This window comes from Saimiri boliviensis, chromosome 10 (assembly GCF_048565385.1).
Source record: "Saimiri boliviensis isolate mSaiBol1 chromosome 10, mSaiBol1.pri, whole genome shotgun sequence".
NCBI lineage: Eukaryota > Metazoa > Chordata > Mammalia > Primates > Cebidae > Saimiri > Saimiri boliviensis.
The window spans coordinates 64,340,522-64,364,587 of record NC_133458.1 but is presented as its reverse complement, the minus strand read 5'-3'; the positions used below and the strand labels follow the sequence as shown (position 1 = coordinate 64,364,587).

Sequence of the window (24,066 nt, the reverse complement as noted above, 5' to 3'; positions counted from 1 at the left end):
GCGTGTGCCACCATGCCTGGCTAATTTCTGTATTTTCAGTAAAGACAAGGTTTCACCACATAGGCCAGGCTGGTCTCAAACTCCTGGCCTCAAGCAATCTGCCCTCCTCAGCCTCCCAAAGTGCTAGGATTGTAGCCAAGAGCCACCACACCCAGTCAAGAATTCATTTTTTAAACTACTATCTCTGACAACAGTGTTACTAACAGTAGCAAAGAAAAACAAATATAATTAGTTTTCTATTAACCAGGCTATAGCATGTTATAAGTATGAATATTATACAATCACCTGAGCACAGGAGTCCAAGGCTGTAGTGTGCTATAATCATGCCTGTGAATAGGCATTGCATTACAGCCTGAGCAGCACAGCAAGACCCCAACTCTTTAAAAAGTAAATAGATAACATACAATAATATAGACTGAAAATTTTAAGTATCTAAAAAATATTATATATAAATAAAAATAATGACTTGACGAAAAAGGGTCATGATAAAAATCATCTCTTCAAACTTTCCATCTGTTTCTATTCTATGTATAATGTTTTGTGTTGTTTTTTTTTTTTTTTTTTTGAGACGGAGTTTCGCTCTTGTTACCCAGGCTGGAGTGCAATGGCGCGATCTCGGCTCACCGCAACCTCCGCCTCCTGGGTTCAGGCAATTCCCCTGCCTCAACCTCCTGAGTAGCTGGGATTACAGGCACACGCCACCATGCCCAGCTAATTTTTTGTATTTTTAGTAGAGACGGGGTTTCACCAAGTTGACCAGGATGGTCTCGATCTCTCGACCTTGTGATCCACCCGCCTCGGCCTCCCAAAGTGCTGGGATTACAAGCTTGAGCCACCGCGCCCGGCCGTTTTTTTTTTTTTTTTTTTTGAGACAGAGTTTCGCTCTTGTTACCCAGGCTGGAGTGCAATGGCGCAATCTCGGCTCACCGCAACCTCCGCCTCCTGGGCTCAGGCAATTCTCCTGCCTCAGCCTCCTAAGTAGCTGGGATTACAGGCACGCGCCACCACGCCCAGCTAGTTTGTTGTATTTTCAGTAGAGATGGGGTTTCACCATGTTGACCAGGATGGTCTCGATCTCTCGATCTCGTGATCCACCCGCCTCGGCCTCCCAAAGTGCTGGGATTACAGGCTTGAGCCACCGCGCCCAGCCAGAAATAATGTTTTAATTAAAGAGCCCATTCATAATGATAGCATGATGGCCTATTATAAGTTCATTCAAATATCCTACATCTTATATTTCACCTTCAAGAACCAAACTTAAACTTTCATACGGAAACATCCCAGATTAAGGCATAAAGCTTAACTTTTGACTCTGGAAACAAAGCACTCACAAACAGTAGAATTAATCATTCATTTGCTAATTCTTCCCTGGGGATATTAACAGAGAAAGCACAATAAACCAATTTTTTAGGGAAAATCTTCCATTTTCCTTCCTGCAACTCTAATTTCTCTTTTAAAAGAATACAGTGGAGAAGCTACTTCTCCAGACTAAGACTAAAGGGAAGTTGCCTGTAACAGTTATTTTACCATGTCTACTGGAGAGGGATAGGGATATGTGTATTTGTGAATTTAAGAAGCCCACTTGCTACTTCTATCATTGCTAAAAAGGACACTTGAATCCCTGAGAACCAGAGGAAGTGAAAAGGGCAAAGGCAGCACAAAGAATAATCTTAAGGCATCTACAGGCCCTATCTCTCCAATAATTTCGAATTGGACAAACTTAAGATTAAATAATCATCAGTAAGTCAGTAAGTCATGATAAGATTTTCTTAAAATAAAATATGTAAATATAACTTGCTTTAAAATACCCAATTAATATGGAAATACCTTCCCATACAATATTAACTTCATATGTATCTACTATAAGACAAGTTTCTGACTATTTATCCCTGAGGGCCAAGTATGTAGTCTGGCAAAGCGGTATGCTAAATGAATGAGTCCCACATGTGGTTGTTACAGCATAGTCCTCAAAGAGCTGCATCACAGTGCCTTTCTCTGGCAAAATCCCATAATGTTATAACAGCACCCAGCTACAGTTCCTTCTAGGTACTGTTCATATAACAGTGACAGAGACACCATGCTGCAACAATGTGTGTGACATCCTTTGTAACATCAAACCATGATGTCATGCCTTGCTGCTGGTAGATTCTTATCCAATGCTTTCAGGACCATTTCTTCAAAGGAAGTTCAAGCTAAATTTTTATACTCTATCAGTTTCCAAGAAGAGCCTTGAGGGAGCTTCTCTAAAATTTTCATTTAAATAGCCAAGGTTAATCTTTCTTTGTTTCTTTACAGTATATCCAGTATTATTACTTCAACACTATTATAGGTCAAAACTGTTCAATTTTATTATAGGCAAAATAATAAAAGAGTCAACTGAGAATAAGGTAGCCAGAGTCCCTGAGAATTGCTGTAGTAATACTCATGGGACAAGGGTATACAGTACAAAGTGCCACACCAGATCTCATTGGCTAAGAAGATATGCCAACAGGTGAAACACAAGAAAATATACATATATTCAGAGTGTGCAGTAACAGAATGATATATAGATACAGTGAGAAAAATATTTCAGAGACAAAGTAACAAGCCAGCTCTTTACAGATGGTATCACCTGGGGTAAGCATGTACCTTATACCTCACTCTAAAACATAGTCCTTACTATAAAACAAATAAAACTATTACAGAACAAGTTTCCAACTATTCAAATGGAATCTTTAATCTTGTAAAAACTTTGTTCACCCAATAGTTTAACAGCCATCATTTAAAAATTATATTAAATATATCTGGGGACCCAATTTGTCAAATCTGGCAAAGTTCCCTGTGGTTGGGCTATACCACTATCACGGCTAGATAATTTAACGAAGTTCAATAATTTGATACCTGGGGCAAGTCACAGTGACTCATGCCTGTAATCCCAGCACGTTGGGAGGCCAAGGCAGGCAGATAACCTGAGGTCAAGAGTTTGAGACCAGCCTGGCCAACATGGTGAAACCCCATCTCTACTAAAAATACAAAAATTAGCCAAGTGTGGTGGCACACACCAGTAATCCCAGTTACTTGGGAGGCTGAGGCAGGAGAATTGCTTAAGCCCAGAAGATGCAGTATGCCAAGTTCATGCCACTGCACTCCAAGCCTGGCCAACAGAGAGAGACCATCTAAAAAAAATTAAATTTAAAAAAAATTATAATTTGACACCTGGGAGAAAAACAGCAGTGAGCTCTGATGATTTAATCTTTAACATATCTAATCACTGTAAAATCTCAAAAGAGTTTCCAGGAAATTATGCAAAAACATTTAATTACATTAAAGATTTTATTGTTACACATTGAAAGTGCTGACTATATCTAGCAAATTACATTTTTCATCTGATAAATCTGTTACACAAAAATATACAGCAATTGTTTCAAGTTTAAAATAGCATTTATATGGTATTTTCCTTAAAAAACTAAAAAGCACAAATTGTCTTAGTTATACTAAATAATTCCACAATTATTTTATTTATAATTTAAATAATATCCTCCTAAGTATGCTAAAATTTCCAGATTACCCTATTAAAAAAACAGTTAATACTAAAACTATCTAGAAGTCATATTAAACAATCATATGAAAGATAATGTATCTGTATTAAGACTGTACTCTTTTTTTTTTTTTTTCTGAGACAGAGTTTCGCTCTTGTTGCCCAGGCTGGACTGCAATGGCGCGATCTCGGCTCACCGCAACCTCTGCCTCCTGGATTCAAGCAATTCTCCTGCCTCAGTCTTCCGAGTAGCTGGGACTACAGGCATGTGCCACCATGCCCAGCTAATTTTTGTATTTTTTTTTTAGTAGAGACAGGGTTTCACCATGTTGACCAGGATGGTCTCGATCTCTTGACCTCGTGATCCACCCGCCTCGGCCTCCCAAAGTGCTGGGATTATAGGCGTGAGCCACGGCACCCAGCAAGACTGTACTTTTCAAAAACAAACAAGAAAGCAAAAAGCTTAAATAAACCAGTAACATGAAGGTGTTACAGGAGCCTGACTCCACTCTAATCAGCTTGGATCCATCCCTATAATAGGGCTAACTCAAGCCTAGCAAAGTATCCTTCTCACTCATGAGTTTGGCCTTCTGAACCCTGTAAAAGTCTCCAGTCCCTGAAGTGCTGCTGCATCTAGGATTCCTTTCAAATAACCCTTCGGAAACAATTTCCTGGGTCTTAGCTTTAGCACTGGTCTCTTCCTTGGCTCACTCTCTAGCTCTGTGCCAGACACATCCATGGATCTTCCAGCACCTTCCAATCCAGTTCCCCTTTGCTCTGGGCTTTGCCAGGCGTTGCCAGCCAAAGGCTGCCCCTTTAAACAACAAGGCCACCCTGGGATGAGCCCAAGAGACTTGGTGCCTGTGAGAAGTTATAACTAGCTTTCCAAAAGTCCAATTTTGGGATTCACAAACTACCACTTTAAACTACCACTTCTCAACTTAGAACGAACAAGAAGTGAAATATGCTTCAGCTAAATTATAAGAAATGAAAGGTCTACATAAAGTTCCTTAAGATATTCTACCAATAGTAGAATCTTACCCCTTAAAAAGTTTCAAAAGTTCAACACAGATTTCAAAGGCAGAGTTTTATTACAAATCAAAAACATAAGATCACAGCCATGAGAAGTATGGAACTCTTTCCAGACTTGCAGGAGACATGAAACTAAGCCTGAAGCCTTAGTAACTATTTATACCTGACATCATCCCTCCTGCAAAATAGAATTTATAGAAAAACAGCTGTTATAGGACCATTTTTTTAAAAAATCAAAAGCCCACTTTGGAAAATAACCTAGCATTTCTCAAAGCATAAAACTACCATATGATCCAATCACCCTACTTCTAGGTATCCATCCAAAAGAAATGAAAACATAAAGGCACACAAAGAATTCATAGACTTCATAGACAGATTGTTCATAGCAACATATATTCATAATAGCCAAACATTAGAAAAAACCTAAATGTCCATCATCAGGTGAATGGATAGTCACAACATGATATATCAATATAATGAAACAATATTTAATAATAAGAGAAATGAACTGACCCATATAGCACAGATGAACTTCAAAAACATGCCAAGTAAAAGAAGCCAGATACAAGAATATATAGGATATGAATCCCTTTATAAGAAATGCCCAGGGCTGGGCACAGTGGCTCACGCCTGTAATCCCAACACTTTGGGAGTCCGAGGTGGGTGGATCACGGGGTCAAGAGATCGAGACCATTCTGGTCAACACGGTGAAACCCCATCTCTACTAAAAATACAAAAAAAAAAAAAATTAGCTGGGCATGGTGGCGCGTGCCTATAGTCCCACCTACTCAGGAGGCTGAGGCAGGAGAATTGCTTGAACCCAGGAGGCAGAGGTTGCGGTGAGCCGAGATCACGCCATTGCACTCCAGCCTGGGTAACAAGAGCAAAACTCCGTCTCAAAAAAAAAAAAAAAGAAAAGAAAATCTATATATCCACTTTAACTGACTAGAAAAGCATTCAATAAAATCTAATACCTATGCCTTAAAAAAAAATAAGATATAAGATAGCGCTTTAACACAATAACGACTAGCTCTCACAAATCAATAATCAACACTCTACTTACTTAAAATTGATACTAGAGTTCTTTTTATTACCAAAAAAATGATTAAAATGCTATTAGCATCAAATTATACAGTTTGGAAACTTTTAGAAAAAGCATTAAGGCAGGAAATAGTAGTAACATTTGGAAAAGAAAAACTCTCATGATTTGCCATTCATGTTACTGTCAAACTAGCATGTTATATTCAAACCCAAGAGAAACAATAAAAATCCATTAGCAAAAATGAGAAAGTTCAATGAGGTATAACAGAAATCAATGGCTTTCCTATATAATACCAATAAATAATCATAAAATATGATGGAAAAATATTACATCCATAGTAGCAACAAAAACAAATACAATTCTTAGAAAAATATTCTACTGGATATGTTCAGGGTCTATAAAAATAAAAATACTAAATTTTACTGACAAAAGAATGCTTAACATTTTTAAAAATACACTGTGATGTTGGATGAGGAGACTCAGCACTGTAAAAATGTCTATTTTTTTCCAAATTAAAATATAAGTTTAGTGACAGTCCAATAAATTTCAAAGGAAGAATGGCAAAATTATTCTGAATTTCCATTTTAAAAGATGCAACAATATCTAAGAAAATTTTGCAAAAGAAAACTAATATGGGAACATATTTCCATACCAGCTATTAAAACACATTATAAAGCTACAATAAATAGTATGATGGTACTAAGCCCTAAAATCAATGAATAGATTTTTAGAAAAGATGACTTTGAAAAAAAATCAAAATATGTAATAACTGAATCTGATGAATAAATGTTCATAAGCCAGTAGGGGAAGAAGAGAATAATACAAAAAATGGTGTGGGGAAAATCAATAATCTCTGCTTAGACTTTCACCCAATATCTTTCTGTTGCCTACAAGGCCCTAGATATTTTGGTTCCTTGTACTTTTCAAACCACATTTAATAACTTGGCTATCTCTGTTCCAAACTCCTAAGCCACCCTTCTGTCTCTCAAGCATGCAAAGCTTGTTCCTGCTTTGACCCCTGCTGTTCACTCCTCATGGGGGTCCCTTACTTTCGAAAATCACCTCCTTAGAGATGGCCAGTCCCTGATAACCAATTCTCAGATGTGCTATTTTCATCCTCACACCAGGCCCTCTCTATAAATGGCACTGTAACTCTCTGAAATTACCTTTTTTAACATGTTCATTGTTTGTTTCTCTGGCTAGATGTAAATTCCCTAAGAGTAAAGTCTTTATTTCCTTTCTTCTCAAGTGTTCAGGGTCTAGAGAAGCTTTCAGCATTACTAGAGGCTTAGAAAACTTGTATGGGCGTGTGCATACATATATCTGTATATATATATGTTTATATGTATATGTATCTGCATATTCCTATATATGGGGGGGGTGAGTGTGTGTGTACATATACATATATGAAATGACATAAGGATTCCAAATATAGATTTGTCTTATACACAATAATTTTGTATTAAATGTACACAGGAACAAATATTTATCATAATGAATTTAGTGGAACAGCAAGACATTCAGTTACAAATTTATTAATAACAGTGAGATATCTATTGTTATTCATTATTATCACATAACGTCATTTAATTATAATGTTATCCTCATCACTTATTTTTATCATCATCAGCCACACTGTAAATAGAGCATGATGAGACTCTTCGAGAGCTAATGTTCAATTCCAATTGAATTCAGACCCTGTCTTTTACCCATGGTGATTCTTACTTTCCCTACAAACTCAAGGGCCCCAGTGTAAAGCAATCAAGAGGTAACTAATTGGAAATGCTTCCTCTAAATGAGAGAAGGCAAGACTAAATGTACTCTTTTGAACAGAGTTTGAGTGTTCCTTATCTAACTCTGCTCCTGCTTCTCTCTCTCCCTCTCCCCTATCTCCACACCATGTCGCATTCTTCATGGGCAACCCCATCTGCTGACATCTGTCATGCCTCATGCTTCAGTTCCTAGTTGTCCTCCCACCACTTACTATAAAATTGTTGGGGTGGGGGGGTGGGAAGACTGCTATAAGCATCATGAAGTGAGAAAAACCATTTTGTTGTTATTGAAATAAGAAGACAAGAAGCTGGGAATCTGTAAAATACACTCAAAATTTAGTCCCTGGATCATCCAAGATCTGAGAGCTGTACAACAGAAACTCTTCCCAAAAAAAGCAGGCAGTAAAAGATTTTTTTCCCTAATTGTTATATATTTCACATCATAAACGACCAATCACAGTCAACAGACAGCATTTGCTTCTTTGTTGGGGGGGCTATGTGTGGTTTTTGTCAGGTTCCCTGTGGTAAAAGGATCAAAGAATACTGCTGAAAGGAAACATTCTTCAATATTCTTACACCGTTTGGGGCAGTTTAGTTATCCACTTCTTCCAGAACAGGAAATGTACAAGAAAAAAAAAACTGGACTGAATCGCTCAGATAATATAGTTACATGTCTTTATTAAGCTTTCTTTTTTTTTGAGAAATGTTTCACAATAAAGTATTAGACTCACTGCTGACCTCTGGAAAGGTCCAATGCAGCCTCAGGACTCGTGTGGCCAGACCAACCCATATGTTTGGTTTTATTAATACATCTGTCCTAAAGAGTGAAATTTCACAACTATGACCCCATGAAGAAAAACTGATCCCCAACCTTTTCTTCACAGTTTTGACAAAACAGAAACTGGCTCTGCTTTTCATTTTTAACCTTTCCATATTTTTATCAGCCTCCTGTGGAAGTTACTACTCAAAGGTTAAACTCTTGTGTAATCTATTTAAATTTATTTATTGAACATTAAGAAGAAACATTACGTAATGATACTTTTCCATCCATTCCAATCAAAAATATATATTATTGGATCCATTCTGTAACCAGAAGCTAGCTACACATAGACTTATTTAATTTTCCTCCAGTTAAAAAAATTTTCTACATGTTCCATAGCCCCAGATTTGCTTCATAAGAAAAAAAGTTGAAAGAACATATTGTTTTTCATGTTCCTGCTCTTTAACCAACTTAAGACAATACACAAACTGAAACCATGAAACAAAATCATTCTACATAAAAATAAGATAAACATTTTTGTATCACATCATGATTTTTATAGTATAAAGAAAATAGCTACCTGCCACCTATGTTTAATATCGATTCCAGGCAAAAAATGAGCACACCGCATATTTCTCAGCCCAGGTAACCTCCACTTATGCTATTATTTAATCCTTTATATGTCTTGTAATTACAAATTTGCATTGAAATAGAAAGAAAAATGCCCAATAGAGGTTTCTGCCAATATTTCCAAAGAAATTTTGCTTCAACTCCAGTATTCTAAACTTCATGCTCTGATGGGTATGACCATATGTGTGTCTCCTTCAGGAACAGAAAGTTTTTGGACTTGGATGCCTCCAAAGTAAGTGAGGCAGTTTGGCCAGAATGGACATAAATAAAGATCCTTTCTTTTTTTGAGTATTAAAAGTCAAGGAATTACAAATGTCAGCAAGCAGAAAACACAGATTACCAACAGGGATGATGATTTCAAACAGGGATGGAAGGGAGTTATCAAAATAGAGACCCAAGAACCTAACTTTCCAAATCACACCTATATATCTACATTCGGCTTTCAGAAGCTAGTGTCAAACATTTACCTTCTTTTTTGCTGTCTGACTCTTCCTCACCTGGTCATCTCAACTCTGTCTCCTGGCTAGTCCTATCCTCTGGTTACTGAGTCAATTTGACTCCCAACCTGGAATTTAGACTTTATACTGTGTTAGGGATACATCAGTGAAGCAAAGAAAATCTCTGCCCTCAAGGAGCTTACATTCTAGGTGTAGGAAAAAGACTATAAACAAAATAAATAATTAAAATATCAAATAATAGATGGCCATACATCAATAACAGTAGTCAAACTTTTCTGACCCATAAAAATGGCAATGTTATAAGAGTTCATCTATATATTAAATGGTAATAAGTATTATTTTTTAAATGAAGCAGAGAAGAAGACTAGGTAGTAAAGTAGATGAGAGAGTTAAGGCAGAGAGGGTTGTTGAGCATTTAATATGTGGCTAATTCAACTGAAGGATAGAATTTTTAATGTTATTTGAATAAATTAATTTAAATTTAAACAACCACAAGTGGCTAATGGCTACCTATCCAGAGAGTATGGTTCTAAGTCTTGCCTCTTAAATGCCTTTTTAAATTAACTGACAGTCTTCCATGAAGACGGTTCTCAACTACAGACAACTTAGGCTCTAATTCTCATTCTTTGTCTATCTGTCTGAATTTCTGACCGCAGACTTTCTTCCTGAAATGTTATAGAAATGCTTCCAGAAAACGATGGCCCAATCCCCAGCTCAGAAGCATGAGCCTGGCAAAACCCTGGTCTCTGCCCACTTGCCCATGTTAAGAAGAAGGATAGGAACCCTTTTGTTAAGAAAAGTGAACATTAACCAGATTTATTAAACATTACATGTAGACCAAATGTAAGAGATTAAATCCAGCAACATATCAAAAGCACTCTCAAAACCTAAAATTCTAGGTAGACAACTATTTATAAAATTATTTTGTATTCAAAGGAGAATCCCGGTACCAGAAACCTTACAGAAATCCACCATCACCTCAAAGCATCTAACAAACACCAAGTATTATTTAGCATCACATATCATGCAGCCAGTCCTCTGACTCATTAATCAAAAAGTACAACTTTCTCTTTCCTGCTGTTCTCAAGGAAGATTACTTCAATATCCAAAGTATTATTTTCATAATTTACTGTCATTCATAGGAAACTTATTATATATTCTTACACAAAATATTGGGCTAACTCCTGTCTTTCATTCTACATTCTTAAATCTATTATAGCTATTTGATTTCAAATGAATATATATTTCTTATTATCTGCCAGACTTTATAACCTACAATCAGTAAGTACGGTTTCAAACATAATATTTAACTGGTATAGAAAGATGAAGTAAAATATAGTAAGAAAAAACTTTACAAATGGATAAGAAAGAGGAGTCAGTGTGCATCTGACAAAAGCAAGTCCAGCTCAACACTTACTGATTTAGCACGACATCGAGAATGAACGACGTTCCAAAGGCATCAACCTGGAAGCTTGCTCGGTCAACGTGAGTCAACTATAATACCAAAAAGATAAAAGGTACTTATTATGCAGCCATATTAATCAGACAATTAGTCTTTCTTATGATTATTTCAAAACACTTACAGTCTCATAATAATTCAACATGGAGAATCAGTGAAAACAAAGTAAAATGTACGCCTTCTTAGAAGCCAAGTATTCACCAATCTGAAGTAAATTACCACCCAATCAAGGAGAACAAGTGCCCTACTTTTCTAGTTTACCTCAAGAAGTTAAGTATTTCATTTCCAAGATGACTGCACTTCATTCAACTTATCTGATTTTAAGTGACTAGCTCCTTTAAAATGAAGTTTTGTACATTTGGAAAAAAAATAAGTAAGACATGCTCAATTCAAGAATAAAATAACATGGTGAATATGATCTATTTAGAAAGAAGATATATAAACCTCCAAAAAAAACCTTTTTCACATATCAAAAGACATACTTTAAAAATAGTATTTCAGTCCTAATTTACCAGACCTAATTTCATCCAGGTTTCCACATCTTCCTTAAAACAAAATTGAACCTCTGCACATCTATTGTCAGTATGCCCTATCAAAATGTTCTTGTGTTAAAAAAAAAAAAAAATCATTATTTCCTATGCTATCCTAGGAACTCCCAGAGAGAAAGAACAAGGGACTCTTAACTAAAAAAAACAGTGTTTCCAATAACATTAATATTTGCATACTGAACACTCATGTGTATTAATTGAAAAGAAAAAAGGAAGAAAAACTGTGTGTTCCATTTGATTCACCAAATACAAACAATAGCTATATCCAAACAGTAGGAACTCAAAGTATTGGAAATGTTTGCATTTATGTTTCTACAGTATCCAAACCTCTAAAATAAACATGTACCATTACTAAAATGAAAAACATGTGACAAACATTATTTTAGAAATTAAAAGCCACATGAGCAACGGCAAACAGTATGTGAGGCCAACAGTGCTGCTGCTCCCTGAGAACCAGGGTAACCCAGGAAGGAACATCTAAGGTTTCTGTGGGGCCACAGGGGACCTCAACCATCCCTGAGATTTCACACACAATAAACTATGAGATGAGGTGAAAGGAGAGAGTCTGATTAGTAATAATAAAGCTTTTTGGAAAGTAAGGATAATTCTTCTATTTTAAAGTCTGTTCTCCTATTTTAAAGAAGTAGGTATGGGAGAATCCTGTAACTCTGTTGCTAATACATTCTAACCCTCATAAAACCTCAAAATTTAAGAACTATCTGGGTACATCTCAGCCTCATTAACCGTTCAGCCATAACTCCTAACTCTTCTCAACTAATACCCAGCATCGACTAAACTTTGTTTTCTTTATGGTAGTTTTTGGAGCCACAACTTACTCTTCATTTACACCTCTGCCACATTAGCATCTCCCTCTGATCTTTCTAAAGGTGACTCCTTATCAAAACCCCTAATGTAAGCCCTAGGTTTTCTAATATATCCAAAACAAAACAAAACAAAAAACAAAAAACCTTTTCCCTGGATTTCAGAATCTTCCATAATCACCTTCCCCACCCCAGACATAATGGTGCACAAGCACCTACCCATAGCCCACTCACAGTCAGTTCTCTCTTCTATTCCTTAGTTCAAAAGCTGTGTTCATTCCAACACTTTCTGTGGTTTTTTCATTCATTAATTTTGCTGAGCCCTTTTCTGAACTAGACCTTTCACCAAAGCTGTTTCCCAGAAATGGCCCTACTCATCCTTCAAGATTTAGATCAAGTTCCACCTGTAGTCATCTAGGACTGCTAAAACAAAATACCACAGACTGGGTGGGTTAAACAGAAATTTACCTTCTCACAGTTCTGGAGCCTAGAAGTCCAAGGTTAAGGTGTTGGTAGATTTGGTTTCTCCTGAGGCCTGTCTCCTTGGCCTGCAGATGGCCGTTTTCTGTGTGTCCTCACATAGCCTTTTATGTGTAAGTGTACATGCCTTGTGTCTCTTCATCTTCTTACAAGGACACCAGCCATACTGGATTAAGGTCTCCCCTTACAACCTCATATAATCTTAATGACCTCCTAAAGGTCCCCCATTTCCAAACATGGTCATGTTGAGGATTAGAGCTTCAACATGTACATTTGAGGAGGGCACAATTCACTGCATAGCACCCCTCTTGCATAAAGCCTTTCCAACCACTTCTGGCATCCTCTCCTCCTCACTGCAGGTCAATATCACATCAAGACCTCAGTACTGACCAGGTACTCAGTTAATCTACTGATTGCCTGATTCATTTGAAGGTTGTTATCAATTCCCTGGATGTATAAATGTACAACTGAACAGCTATAAATTACCTGCTTATAGAGGTACTCTTTCCATAAGAGTTGCTTTTAATTCCATGTCAATAGATAACATCGCTCCTTCTACCTAAAGCTCCTTGAGTTTCCTAGAATGCTAACAGCCACATTTTCGGAAGGGCCTCTGCTTACCAGAATTGATGTTTCAGTTAAAATGAACCTCTCCCTCTTCCATTCTTCTTGTAGGACTATTGGTGCTCTTATGTCAATTTCCTTTGAATCAGAAATATTAATGTCGCAAATCTGTGTTGAACAAGGCAGGGACCACATGTCATTCACCTTGATATCATGGTTACAGCTTGGATTGAGGTAATGTTAACATTCTGTTTGGCAAAGTATTTACTATCTACATTAATTCTAATTATTTTCTTTTTTCCTGCAGCTCCATTTTATGTCTGGTATCTTATTTTACTGATCTCAGTGATGTCCCAAAGAGAAACTCATGCATTTACATTAAAAAAAAATCCAATGACAGAAAACTACTAGTTAGTAAAAATGTTTGCATTATCGATAGTAAAAGGAACGGGAGTATGTTAACATAGTTTCAATATAAGGCAAGCTTCCTTAGTCTGTATACAGATTGATTCATTCAATAACCTTCTTTTTTTTTCTTTTTTTAAAATTATACTTCACTCAATAACCTTCTTTTGAGAGCCTACCAAGTCCTAGGAGCTATTTAGATTTAGCGGATAAAGTGAAGAAAACTGATCATCTTTCTGCTCCTGTGGAGCTTATGTGATAGCAGAAAATGAACAATTAAATTAAAAATGTTTAGAAAATAAATTTCCTATTCTCAGACTTAATAAAACAGGGAAATGCTATCAAGAATGACCAGGGAAGATGGATGTCTAAGGGTGTCCTAGAAGGCCTCCAGAAGGAAGTAACATCCAGGTAACAACATTAATAACTAGAAGGAATCTATGGTAGGGAGAATAATGACCCCTAAATATGCCTATACCCTGATATCCAAAACCTACAAATATGTTTCCTCACACAGAAAAAGGAACTGTGCAGATATTGTTAAAGACCTTGACTTAAGGAGATTATCCTGGATTGTCTGGATGGGCTCAATCTAATCAAACGAGTCATTATAAGTGGAAGCCAAAGGGATTAAAATCAGAGAAGAAGATATGATGATGGAAGTAGAGATCAGAGTGATAAGAGGAAGAGGGCAAGAATCAAGGAATGCAGGCAGCAGCCTCTAGAAACCAGAAAGGCAAGGAACAAATCTCCCTTCGGGCCTCCAAAAGGAGCACAGCACTGCCAATACTTCATCTTATCCTTTTAAGATCCATTTCAGGCTTCTGACCTCCAGAACTATAGACAATGAATTTCTGTTTTTTTCAGGCAACTAAGTTTCTGCTAATGTGTTATAGGGACAACAGGAAACTAATAGAGTGTCACTGGTATTGTCCCTGAACATCTTGAAAAGCAGCTCCAATGAGCTGACTGCATCAGTATTCAACGTCACCTTCCTCTACAGTTTAGCTAAAACCAAGACATTTCCAGCAGCAAGACTGAAACTCATGAGGCCTTAAGTATCAGACTGAAAACACAGGACTTCACAGTCAAACCAAACTTGCAGTGGTGATCACTAAAATAAAAGTGAGCCTGGTTTTGCTGCATTTTGTGTAGCCTTCCAACACTCAGGAACCTACCTTCCCCATGTTTCTGGCTCATAAATAGGCCAAAGAAAAGAAATAGGGTTGCTTTTTTTTTCTTTTTTTGAGGCAGAGTCTCACTCTGTCACCCAGGTTGGAGTGCAGTGGCATGATCTCTGCTCACTGCAACCTCTACCTCCCGGGTTCAAGAGATTCTCTTTCCTCGGTCTCCCGAGTAGCTGGGACTATAGGCGTGTGCCACCATCTTGTATTTTTAGTAGAGATGGGGTTTCACTGTGTTAGCCAGGATGGTCTCAATCTCCTGACCTTGTGATGTGCCCTTGTGATCTCAGCTTCACAAAGTGCTGGGATTACAGGCATGAGCCACCATGCCCGGCCTGGTTGCTTCTTAAAATTATCTTGGAGGAGGAATAAAATAAGTAGAATTACACTGAATTGGTATATTATCAGGCTTATCATTTAACGCCACTGAAGTGAGGCAGGATGGCTCTCAGAAAGTTACGTGTAGACCCTGCCTTTTTAGTTGAAGGAAAAATGGTATGTTTGAGAAGAGAGAATCAATATATTATCAAGATTTTCCTTTAGTGGGGGAAACAGGCTAAGATATCACCAAGGAAAAGTTCTAATATTTATTAACTTTAAGCTGAAGATTAAAAAGTACTAATACCTCTCATAGATACTAGAAAAACATAATTTTGCAGAAATGAGCTCTTTCAAATTACTACACAAGAATGGTGACTTTAAAAACTATTAAACAAGTACTTCAGGTATCACAGAATAATACTGAGAGAATTCCTAGAGCTCATATAATACAAGAGTCTTAGTTTATAAATAGGGAAACTGAGGCCAGCAGGGGCAAAAGTCACATATTTGGTGGCAGAGTAGGCATTTCACCTCCTGATAGGCCTTTTTCATTATATTTGAACCCTTGCTTTCATTCTATAGCTTGGAGGTACCTGCAGGTTTTACTGGGTTCTAATGAAAAATTATTGTAATAGAAGTCTTCTCAGTATCATGAAAATGCTCTAAATAGCATTTTTAGCAGATATAACAAGAAAATCAAAACATAAAAAACAATCTGTAGAACTCCATTTTCATACAAAAGTCAAAAACATGACCACAGCTGACTCACAGCACATGTTCTAAGGTCATTTTGATAACAATCTTACAAACTCAGAATTATAGTTAAAAATATTAAATTGAAATCCATCTTTTAATGAAAAAAAAAATACGTGGATATGGTAAAGTGTGTGCATGTAGTATGTATGTGTTTTAGGGACTGAGACAAGCAAACAGGCTAATTTTTACAGAAGTTGTGAAACAAAAGATTCAGGGGAATAATGGAAAAATATAAAATAACTCTCCAGATGGCAGGAGTTCTTAATAAATCAATATAATATAAAGACAATTCTAATTTCTAAATTCAAAAATGAAGCATAGAATTTTAGGACCTGAAGAACCTGATACAATCCCCAGATTGGAGCCTAATTATTATTCATGGGCAACAGCTGAAATTAAAATTTGAAATTAATATAACACTCATATTCCTCATGCATTTTGCTTCTTGGCAGCCTGTCTTCTTCTCCTCATATCTTCTAGAGTCAGTGAACCAAGTCCAACCTACCTATCCCAGAGAGCAAACAAAAAGGAACTTTTAAGACTGCCTTACTCATAACCAATTTTTAAAGCAAAATTGGCTGTACAACATTCACAGTAGAATCAGAACTCTGATACAAGGAGAAAGACGAGGTACTTCAGGTTTTTAATTAAGTCCAACCTGAATAACAAATCAATGTTTACCAATGGGGCAGGAATATTACCAATCAAATGGTAGTATACAATAAGATAACTGTGAAAGTAATTAATATTATTAAAAAAAAAGGTTTAATGCATGTAACAAAATCTTTAGGTACTGCATCCTAAACATGTATTTGCCATTTAACTGCTTCAACTCAGTTTTTAAAAACCACAAGTATAATTCTTGGAAGTCTAACATTCTCAGTTCAATTAAAAAAATACATAATGTCAATAGCAAATATGGCTTGTACATATGATCCCTCTTTTCTACATCAGAAAAAGCAACTGAAAAATCACCATCGCCTTATGAAAACTCCTGGCAAAAGATTGATATTATATCTCTATTCAGATGAAGGTTTCTCATTCTAGAATTTGTTGTGGCCACATCAAGATATGGGATTAACTTTGTGAAGCAGAACTGTATTGCAATGACAGCTGTTAACAGGCAGTTCTACCCAACAGGTCTATCTATATGTAAATTGCTGTGATATATTTAAGAACATTAAGGCTTTCTGTCTGTATTTTTATACTTATGACTCCATGTTACTCTTCCTTTTCCATCTCAGCAACATCCATAGTTTCCATAAGCTGATTATATATTGTATCTAATTTACACATTATCTTTAACCAAACTGTTCTTGAAATCCAACCATCTGCATTTAGTATTACAAGAACCAGAACGGTGCCTGGCAACAGGACATTTTAAAACAAAATGAAACAAAACAAAATAGCACAATTTTTAAAGAACAAACTTTACAGAGCTGAGCTGCAGTTGAATTCTGGGTCTTCCATTTACCAGTGGAATAAGCTAGAGCAGGTTGTTTCATGTCTCTAAACTGAAAGTCCTCATCTCTTAAAGAGCAAAAACAGTAATACACACTTTGTAGATTTTCTGTAACAATTAAATAAGTGATAGTCCATACAACACTTTTAGTGCCGACTACACCAGGCCATGGGAAAGAAAGATGAGCTGGATATGGCCCTTGCACTTAGGAAATTCAAAGTCAAAAAACGAACCTACTAAATAAATTATTACAAAATGAGTATAAGTCCAACAATAGATATATGTATAAAATACAACAGCAGTCCTTTGACCGTAGGGATACAGAGGAACGCATTGGTGCTCCTCAGACTGACAATGTAAGGGAAAGCAACGACAAAGGCACAAAAATGGCAAACAGCACAGTACAATCAGGATATTAAAAGGCACGCTATGTATTACTGATCGGCACGCCATATATTACTGCTCTAAATGGAAGATCAAGCTGGAAGTAAAGACATCAAAGAACTTCTAAACTGGTTATTCCCAATCCTAGTTCCACATTAGACTTCTTTGGTGATTTGGTTTGGATTTGCATTCCCACCCAGATCTCACATGGAATTGCAATCCCCAATGTTGGAGGAGAGAGGCCTGGTGGGCAGTGACGGATCATGGGGGTGATTTTTCCTCCTTGCAGTTCTTGTGATAGTAAGTGAGCCCTCAGGAGCTCTGGCTGTTTAAAAGTGTGTTGCATCTCCCCCTTCTCTCTCTCTCTTCCTCCTGCTCTGACCATGTAAGACATGCCAGCTTCCCCTTCACCTTCTGCAATGATTTTAAGCTTCCTGAAGTCTCCCGAGAAGCAAAAGCCTGTACAGTCTGCAGAACCATAAGCCAACTAAACCTCTTTTCTTATAAATTATCAAGTTTTCAGTATTTTGTTATAGCAATCTGAGAACAGACTAATACATTTGGGAAGCTTTTTTTTTTTTTTCCTTTAGAGATAGGGTCACATAGGCATGTGCTGCCATACTTGGCTATTTTTATTTTCTAATTCTTTTGTACAGACAGAATCTTGCTGAAGTGCAGTGGCTATTCACAGGTGCTATCATAGCTCAATGCAGCCTCAAACTCCTGGGCTCAAGCAATTCTCCTACCTCAGTCTCCTAATTAGTTGGGATTGCAAGCATGAACCATCACACCCAGCCTGACTTGGGAAACTTTTTACAAAATACTAATGCCTGTGCCTCAAATTCAGAGATTCTGAAACACTTGGTCTGCAGCGGATCGCAGGCATCAATATTTTTTAAAGAGCTATCCATGTCATTCTAAGGTATAGCCAATGGTTGAAAAGCAATATTCTAAACCAGCCTAAGAAATGTACTCCTTATCCTGAAAGCCATAAAAATGAATTAAAGGCCTTTGTGATAACAGATATTCAATAAATAGCTCCCTTCCCTTGCCTTCACTATTCATGACAAAAGGTTTAACTTTCAAAACTGAATATTTACTTACTAAATTCCTGCATTATTTCTTACAAGTAAAATATATGTTCTTGTGACAATTTACTACCTAAATTTTGTTGTTGAGTTCAACCAAAATAATAAGTTTTAAAAGTCTTTTCTAAAAGGTGGAAATAAGGAAGAGAAAGCCAAAAGGAAGAACAAGAAATTCAATCAGAGGAGCTTTCCGGCTAAATTAAGGGCCAACATTTCTATAAGCACCTTGGCACATTGTCTCACAAAGTAGAACCTCAATATACTTAAAAAAAAAAAAGGAAGGAAGGGAAAAGGTGCAAAATATTAGAATTCCCATGATATTTTTATTATTTTTTAGACAGGATCTTACTACATTGCCCAGGCTGATCTCAAACTCCTGAGCTCAAGTAATCTTTCCACTTTGGGCTCTAAGCCCACATTTTTTAAAGAGCTACTCTATGTGTGTCTAAAGTATGGCCAATTCCCATGGAATCCTCATCTACTTATACTTGCTTTCCAAGCCAAATTTCCATTCCTGCTATTTATTTTATTTGACATGAAAAATTTTACTTGTATTCGTCTATTCTCATATTGCTATGAAGAAATACCTGAGACTGGGTAATATATAAAGGAAAGAGGCTTAATTGACTCAGCTCACAGGGGTGGGAGGCCTCAGGAAACTTAGAATCATGGCAGAAGGGGAAGCAAACACATCCTTCTTCACATGGCGGCAGCAAGAAGAAGTGCATAGTGAAGTGGGGAAATGCCCCTTAGAAAACCATCAGATCTCATGAGAACTCATTCACCATCCCGAGAATAACATGGAGTAACCAGCCTCACCATCCAATTACCTCCCACCAGGTCCCTCCCATGACACTCTGGGATTATGGGAACTACAACTCAAGATGAGACATGGGTGGGGACACAGGCAAACGATATCACAACTGATGTGAACATTTCCTAGGACAGAGATTACAACATGGAGATCTCACTACCTAGGAATTCCTAGACGAAGGCTACACATGCCACGAAAAAATGGCTTTCCTTGGGTAAGATGAACTTTTGAAAGGCATTCCCTAAATTTACCCTGCTAAACTGCCAGTTCTGAGGGCACTAAAAGCCCTGGACTCTTGATTCCTTGGCTGCCAAGGTCCTTTCTCTCCAGTGGCCCCTGCTCCAACAAACCAGAGGCAAAGACAGACTATGCTGACACTGGCACCAGCTCCTATTTTCTCATCTCCATTCAGGAAGTCAGGCAGCCTCATTACCTATTTATGCTTCAGCTTTCTTCTGATATATCAGTCTCTCCATCATCTTGGCCATTAACTGCTCATTACTGGGCCTTCAATTTAAGGCCTGAACAAGAAAATGCTTACTTATATAATCCTGAAAGTCAAAGCAGACCTTTAAGATACTTAGTAGTCTGAGAACAATACAAAATAGCATAGTTACGTCAAGCTATAATTATATCTGAGTGCAAGGAACTCTAACATAACATTTAGATGCAACAAAATCAGCAGACAAAAATCCCTCAGACAAATCAGCCCTGGGAAATAGATACTCTTTTCAGGTACAGGAAAGGCCTGGGAGAAATGAGATGAGAGCTCTCCCAGCCCCACTATTGGCTTGGTATTTCATTTAAAGTTAGAAAAACTTTTATCTTCATCTTGTTTTTCCCCATATGCGAACTGAAAATAGTCATAGAATGCTGTGAGAAAAACACTTAACATTTTTCTTTATGGTAAAGAGAGTATATAAAAGCTCATTGCAGAGAATAATGTAACTATCTAAAGCTAAATAAAAGGTAAAAAGAGGAGAGGAGGAAAAACGAGTAAGTGGCTGTCAAGCCACTACACTCTAAAACGAATAACTAGTCAGTTTAGCTCTCAATCAGGTACTTTTAAAAGCAGAATTAGAAATAAGAATTGTCTCCGCCAGCTGGGTCACAATCTCTCCTGGAGGCAACTTCAGAAGTAGGCCATGTCCAAATAATAAAATTAAGAATGGTGAGTTCCTCATGTCAAGGTTTACTTCACTCAGTTCTGTAATATCAATGGATTTTTCTTTGCTTGATTTCATTTGCTTATAAACATTAGAGGTATCTGAAAGTAAGGGCTCACTTTTACTAAAGGGCCAGCTCCAAGTGTTTGAAGACAGAAAAATAGAAAATATCATTGTACAAAATCCCATGATAAATACCTAGCACATATGAATTCCATAGCATTTCCTTTGGGAAATAATTTCACATGGTGTATAAAGGCTTTTTCTCTCTTAGAACTAAAGAATGAAACTATATAATTCTAAAGGATGTTCTGCTCACACATTTACATATAATAAACTATGGAACTATGTTTAAAACTCTAAACATGAGACTATATGCCTTCTTTACTAACATAACTCACTCATCTAAAAGTTTTCCAAGGACACAGTCAAGAAAATCTAAGAGCAAATCACCTGCTGAAAAACAGGAGAAAAATAAAAGCACTGAAGTCCCTAATCTTAAGGATATGCAAACAACGAGTTTTCACCTATGACTTGACAGTCAACCACCAGAGACTTTCTTCCTTTCTTTCTTTTAACCAAAAGCTTTCTTTATTGGGACACCAAATGAGAGAATTACAGAGACAAGTACCACTGCAAAAATTTGTCATTTTTGTTTGTTTGTTTGCCAACTGGCTACAGTGAAGACTGGTAGGAAGAACATACTACCTATAGTTATCTTAATTACCACACAAGGAAAGGAGAAGATGGGAGTGCCTGTCTGTGAGAGAGAGAAAAAGAAAGAGAGAATAGACTACCAGCCCTCTCTAAGAAAACCACGTCTTAAAACCAGGTAGTCTTGCAACGCACACATAAGTTAGAAAAGAGCAAAAATCTTCAAAAGGGATTCAGTATGACATAAATCTGCCCCCAAATTCTTAAACTCAGAGGCTTCCACATACTACCAGCTAGTGTCTCCAAGCTGCTTTGAAGAGTAACTTCTTGCCCTTGAGTTCCAGGAGAGTTGAAAGAATCCATCCACAATTCATGTTTGAAAGAAAATACTAACATCCAAAAAGAAAATTTTTGTTATAGGTACTGCATTACCTGTATCTGGTATACAGTATTCCAACTTCAAAAACATCTGAATCTAAAAAAATTAAATGAGTACAATTTTTCAAACATGTTCTAATAAAAACACCTAAGTGGCTGAAAAATAATAAAATTATTCTTTTAGAAAGAGACTCTAGAAATTAATTTTATTTATAATTCTATTATTTATTGGAGCTTATCACTATTAGCTCCTGTGATTAAAAAAAAAAAAATCAATCTTGTCACCTAATCCTTAGCATTAAACTTTCCCTAGAAAAGTGAAATGTCTTTTTAAAATACACTGACTCTAAATCATCTTTGAAAGCAGGAAATCCTAAGAGATACCATTAATAGGAGACATAGAAAAACTGCACAAATCAACTCACATTATCCCTTACACATCCAACAGTGCTTGTGTGCAAGTGTATACATTACAGCAGGAAAAGCTTGTAGCCAACTGGAACCTGGAAGATAATTACCATGTAAAATAAGCAAACTTTCTAGTACTAGGCCCAGCTCAGAAGAGCCAGAAATAGGAGAAACAACTGTGCTCTAAATGAGGGAGATAGGATGTAGATCATCACGGAAGGGTCTTACAGACTTGAGACAAAGTAAGAGTGTTTAGTGATGTAAAGTCAGAATCACATGAAGATTACCCTTAGCTCTGAAATATATCTTACTACAAGAAAAAATACGTATGAATATAACCTTGGTGATATCAAATTAGTTTTATGACTTCACATCTGAATATTTAAAAGGAATAAAACCCTTACTCTCAAAACTCTTTTCTTCATTGGCATGAACTCAGCTCTTAATAGAAATAAGTTCATATCAAAGGCTCATGAACTTGATCCCAACAGTATCAGAAACATAAAAGATGAATAAAATTACAAGGAGCCATCACAGGATGGTAGAGCTCTGGAGCCACTAGCCCACTAGCTAGAGAACAGCCCTTCATTCCTTCCCTCTCATTAGCTGCTCAGCCTTAACAAAACTGTACACACACAAAGGCTGAGATACTGTTTGCTGTATGTTCCATATGTGACTCAGGTCTATATGCTATTGATGTGTTTTGATACAATGCTGAATAAATCAAACTCTGTAAACATTCTTGCCTCTACTGGGAGCAAATTAGTACAGTTTAATGAGGCTTCTGCACATTTGACATGCTGGGTTAAAGAAAGGATTCCTACAAGATAATCTTGATTCTTTTGTACAAAAGAAAAAGGCCAGGCACAGTCATTCTTTCTATGTTTTATAATAGTTTTTTTTTTAACTTCCTGTCGCTCTGAGGCAAATGAATACTTTCAAAGTAACACGGAAGTCACTTTTCATTTATTAAATGATACCCTAGGAGATCTTATTTGCTTCTGAAACTGGGTGGGTTGTCGCTCTGAACTTCCCCCACTGGGTTTCTGGGAAGCTGCCTCCTGGCAAAGGCTCCTGACTATAACTTTCCCTGATGGGCCATCCTTAGCACACTGCAATCAGGCTGTCCTTTTTGTCTTTCTCTGGCCTCCATGCATGCCTCACCATCTCTACTACGATCACCAAGTCCTGAACCCCTACTGTGTGCACAGGACTCCAGGAGAACCAAAATGGACTCTGAGGAAGATATGGCCCTACCAACAAATTTTTATTATCTGGAAAGATATGTGACTGTCATACGAGACAATACAACCCCATGCTTCATTGCTTTGTCCAAGGGTTTTCCCTCTGTTTTAAAGCTGTGAGCAGTCGCTTATGAAAAGCTGCATAGGATAGTGGTTAAAACTCTAGATCCTGGAGGCAAATTTCCTGTGTTCAAATCCTAGCTTCACCCCTTCCTAAACTGAATGATCCTGGGCATTATTTAAGCTCTCTGTACCTCAGTTTCACTATTTATTAAATGGGAAAACGGTATCAACCTCTGAGGATTGCTGTGAAGACTGAATACATGTAAGATGCACAGAAAGAGCCAGGTGCAGCGGCTGGTGCCTGTTGTTGTAGCTACTGGGGAGGCTGAGGTGGGAGCAACACTTGAGCCCAGGAGTTTGACCCAGCCTGGGAAAAACAGCAAGATTTCATCTTCAAAAGAAAAAAGAAAAAAGCAAGCACACAGAATGTTCTAGCTCCATAAACGTTAGGCATGTTATTTTGCCACATGAGTAAAAAAAAGTATAAGCAGTGTGAACATGTGATATTCAGGAATCAGAATTGTTCTTGCTTCCCTTGTCATTTCCAGATGACAATTCCTCTATCCCTCTCTCATTGAGGTGAATGGCTTATAGCTACACCATTCCACTCTCAACCCTATACCAAGTGCCTCTGTAGCCCCAACATTTGGGACCTT

At 37.1% G+C, this 24,066-nt stretch overlaps 1 protein-coding gene across 23 annotated transcripts in view; it reads right to left on the bottom strand.

Annotated features, from left to right (window-relative positions):
• The window catches only part of ADAM22 (ADAM metallopeptidase domain 22), a 241,831-nt gene that overhangs the window by 195,702 nt on the left and 22,063 nt on the right, over window positions 1–24,066 (bottom strand). For all 23 annotated transcript variants that reach the window (XM_074379366.1, XM_074379365.1, XM_074379371.1 and 20 more), the window contains one exon: window positions 10,629–10,705. In XM_074379366.1, the coding sequence (XP_074235467.1) occupies window positions 10,629–10,705 (77 nt within the window). The remainder of the gene's footprint in view (window positions 1–10,628; window positions 10,706–24,066) is intronic.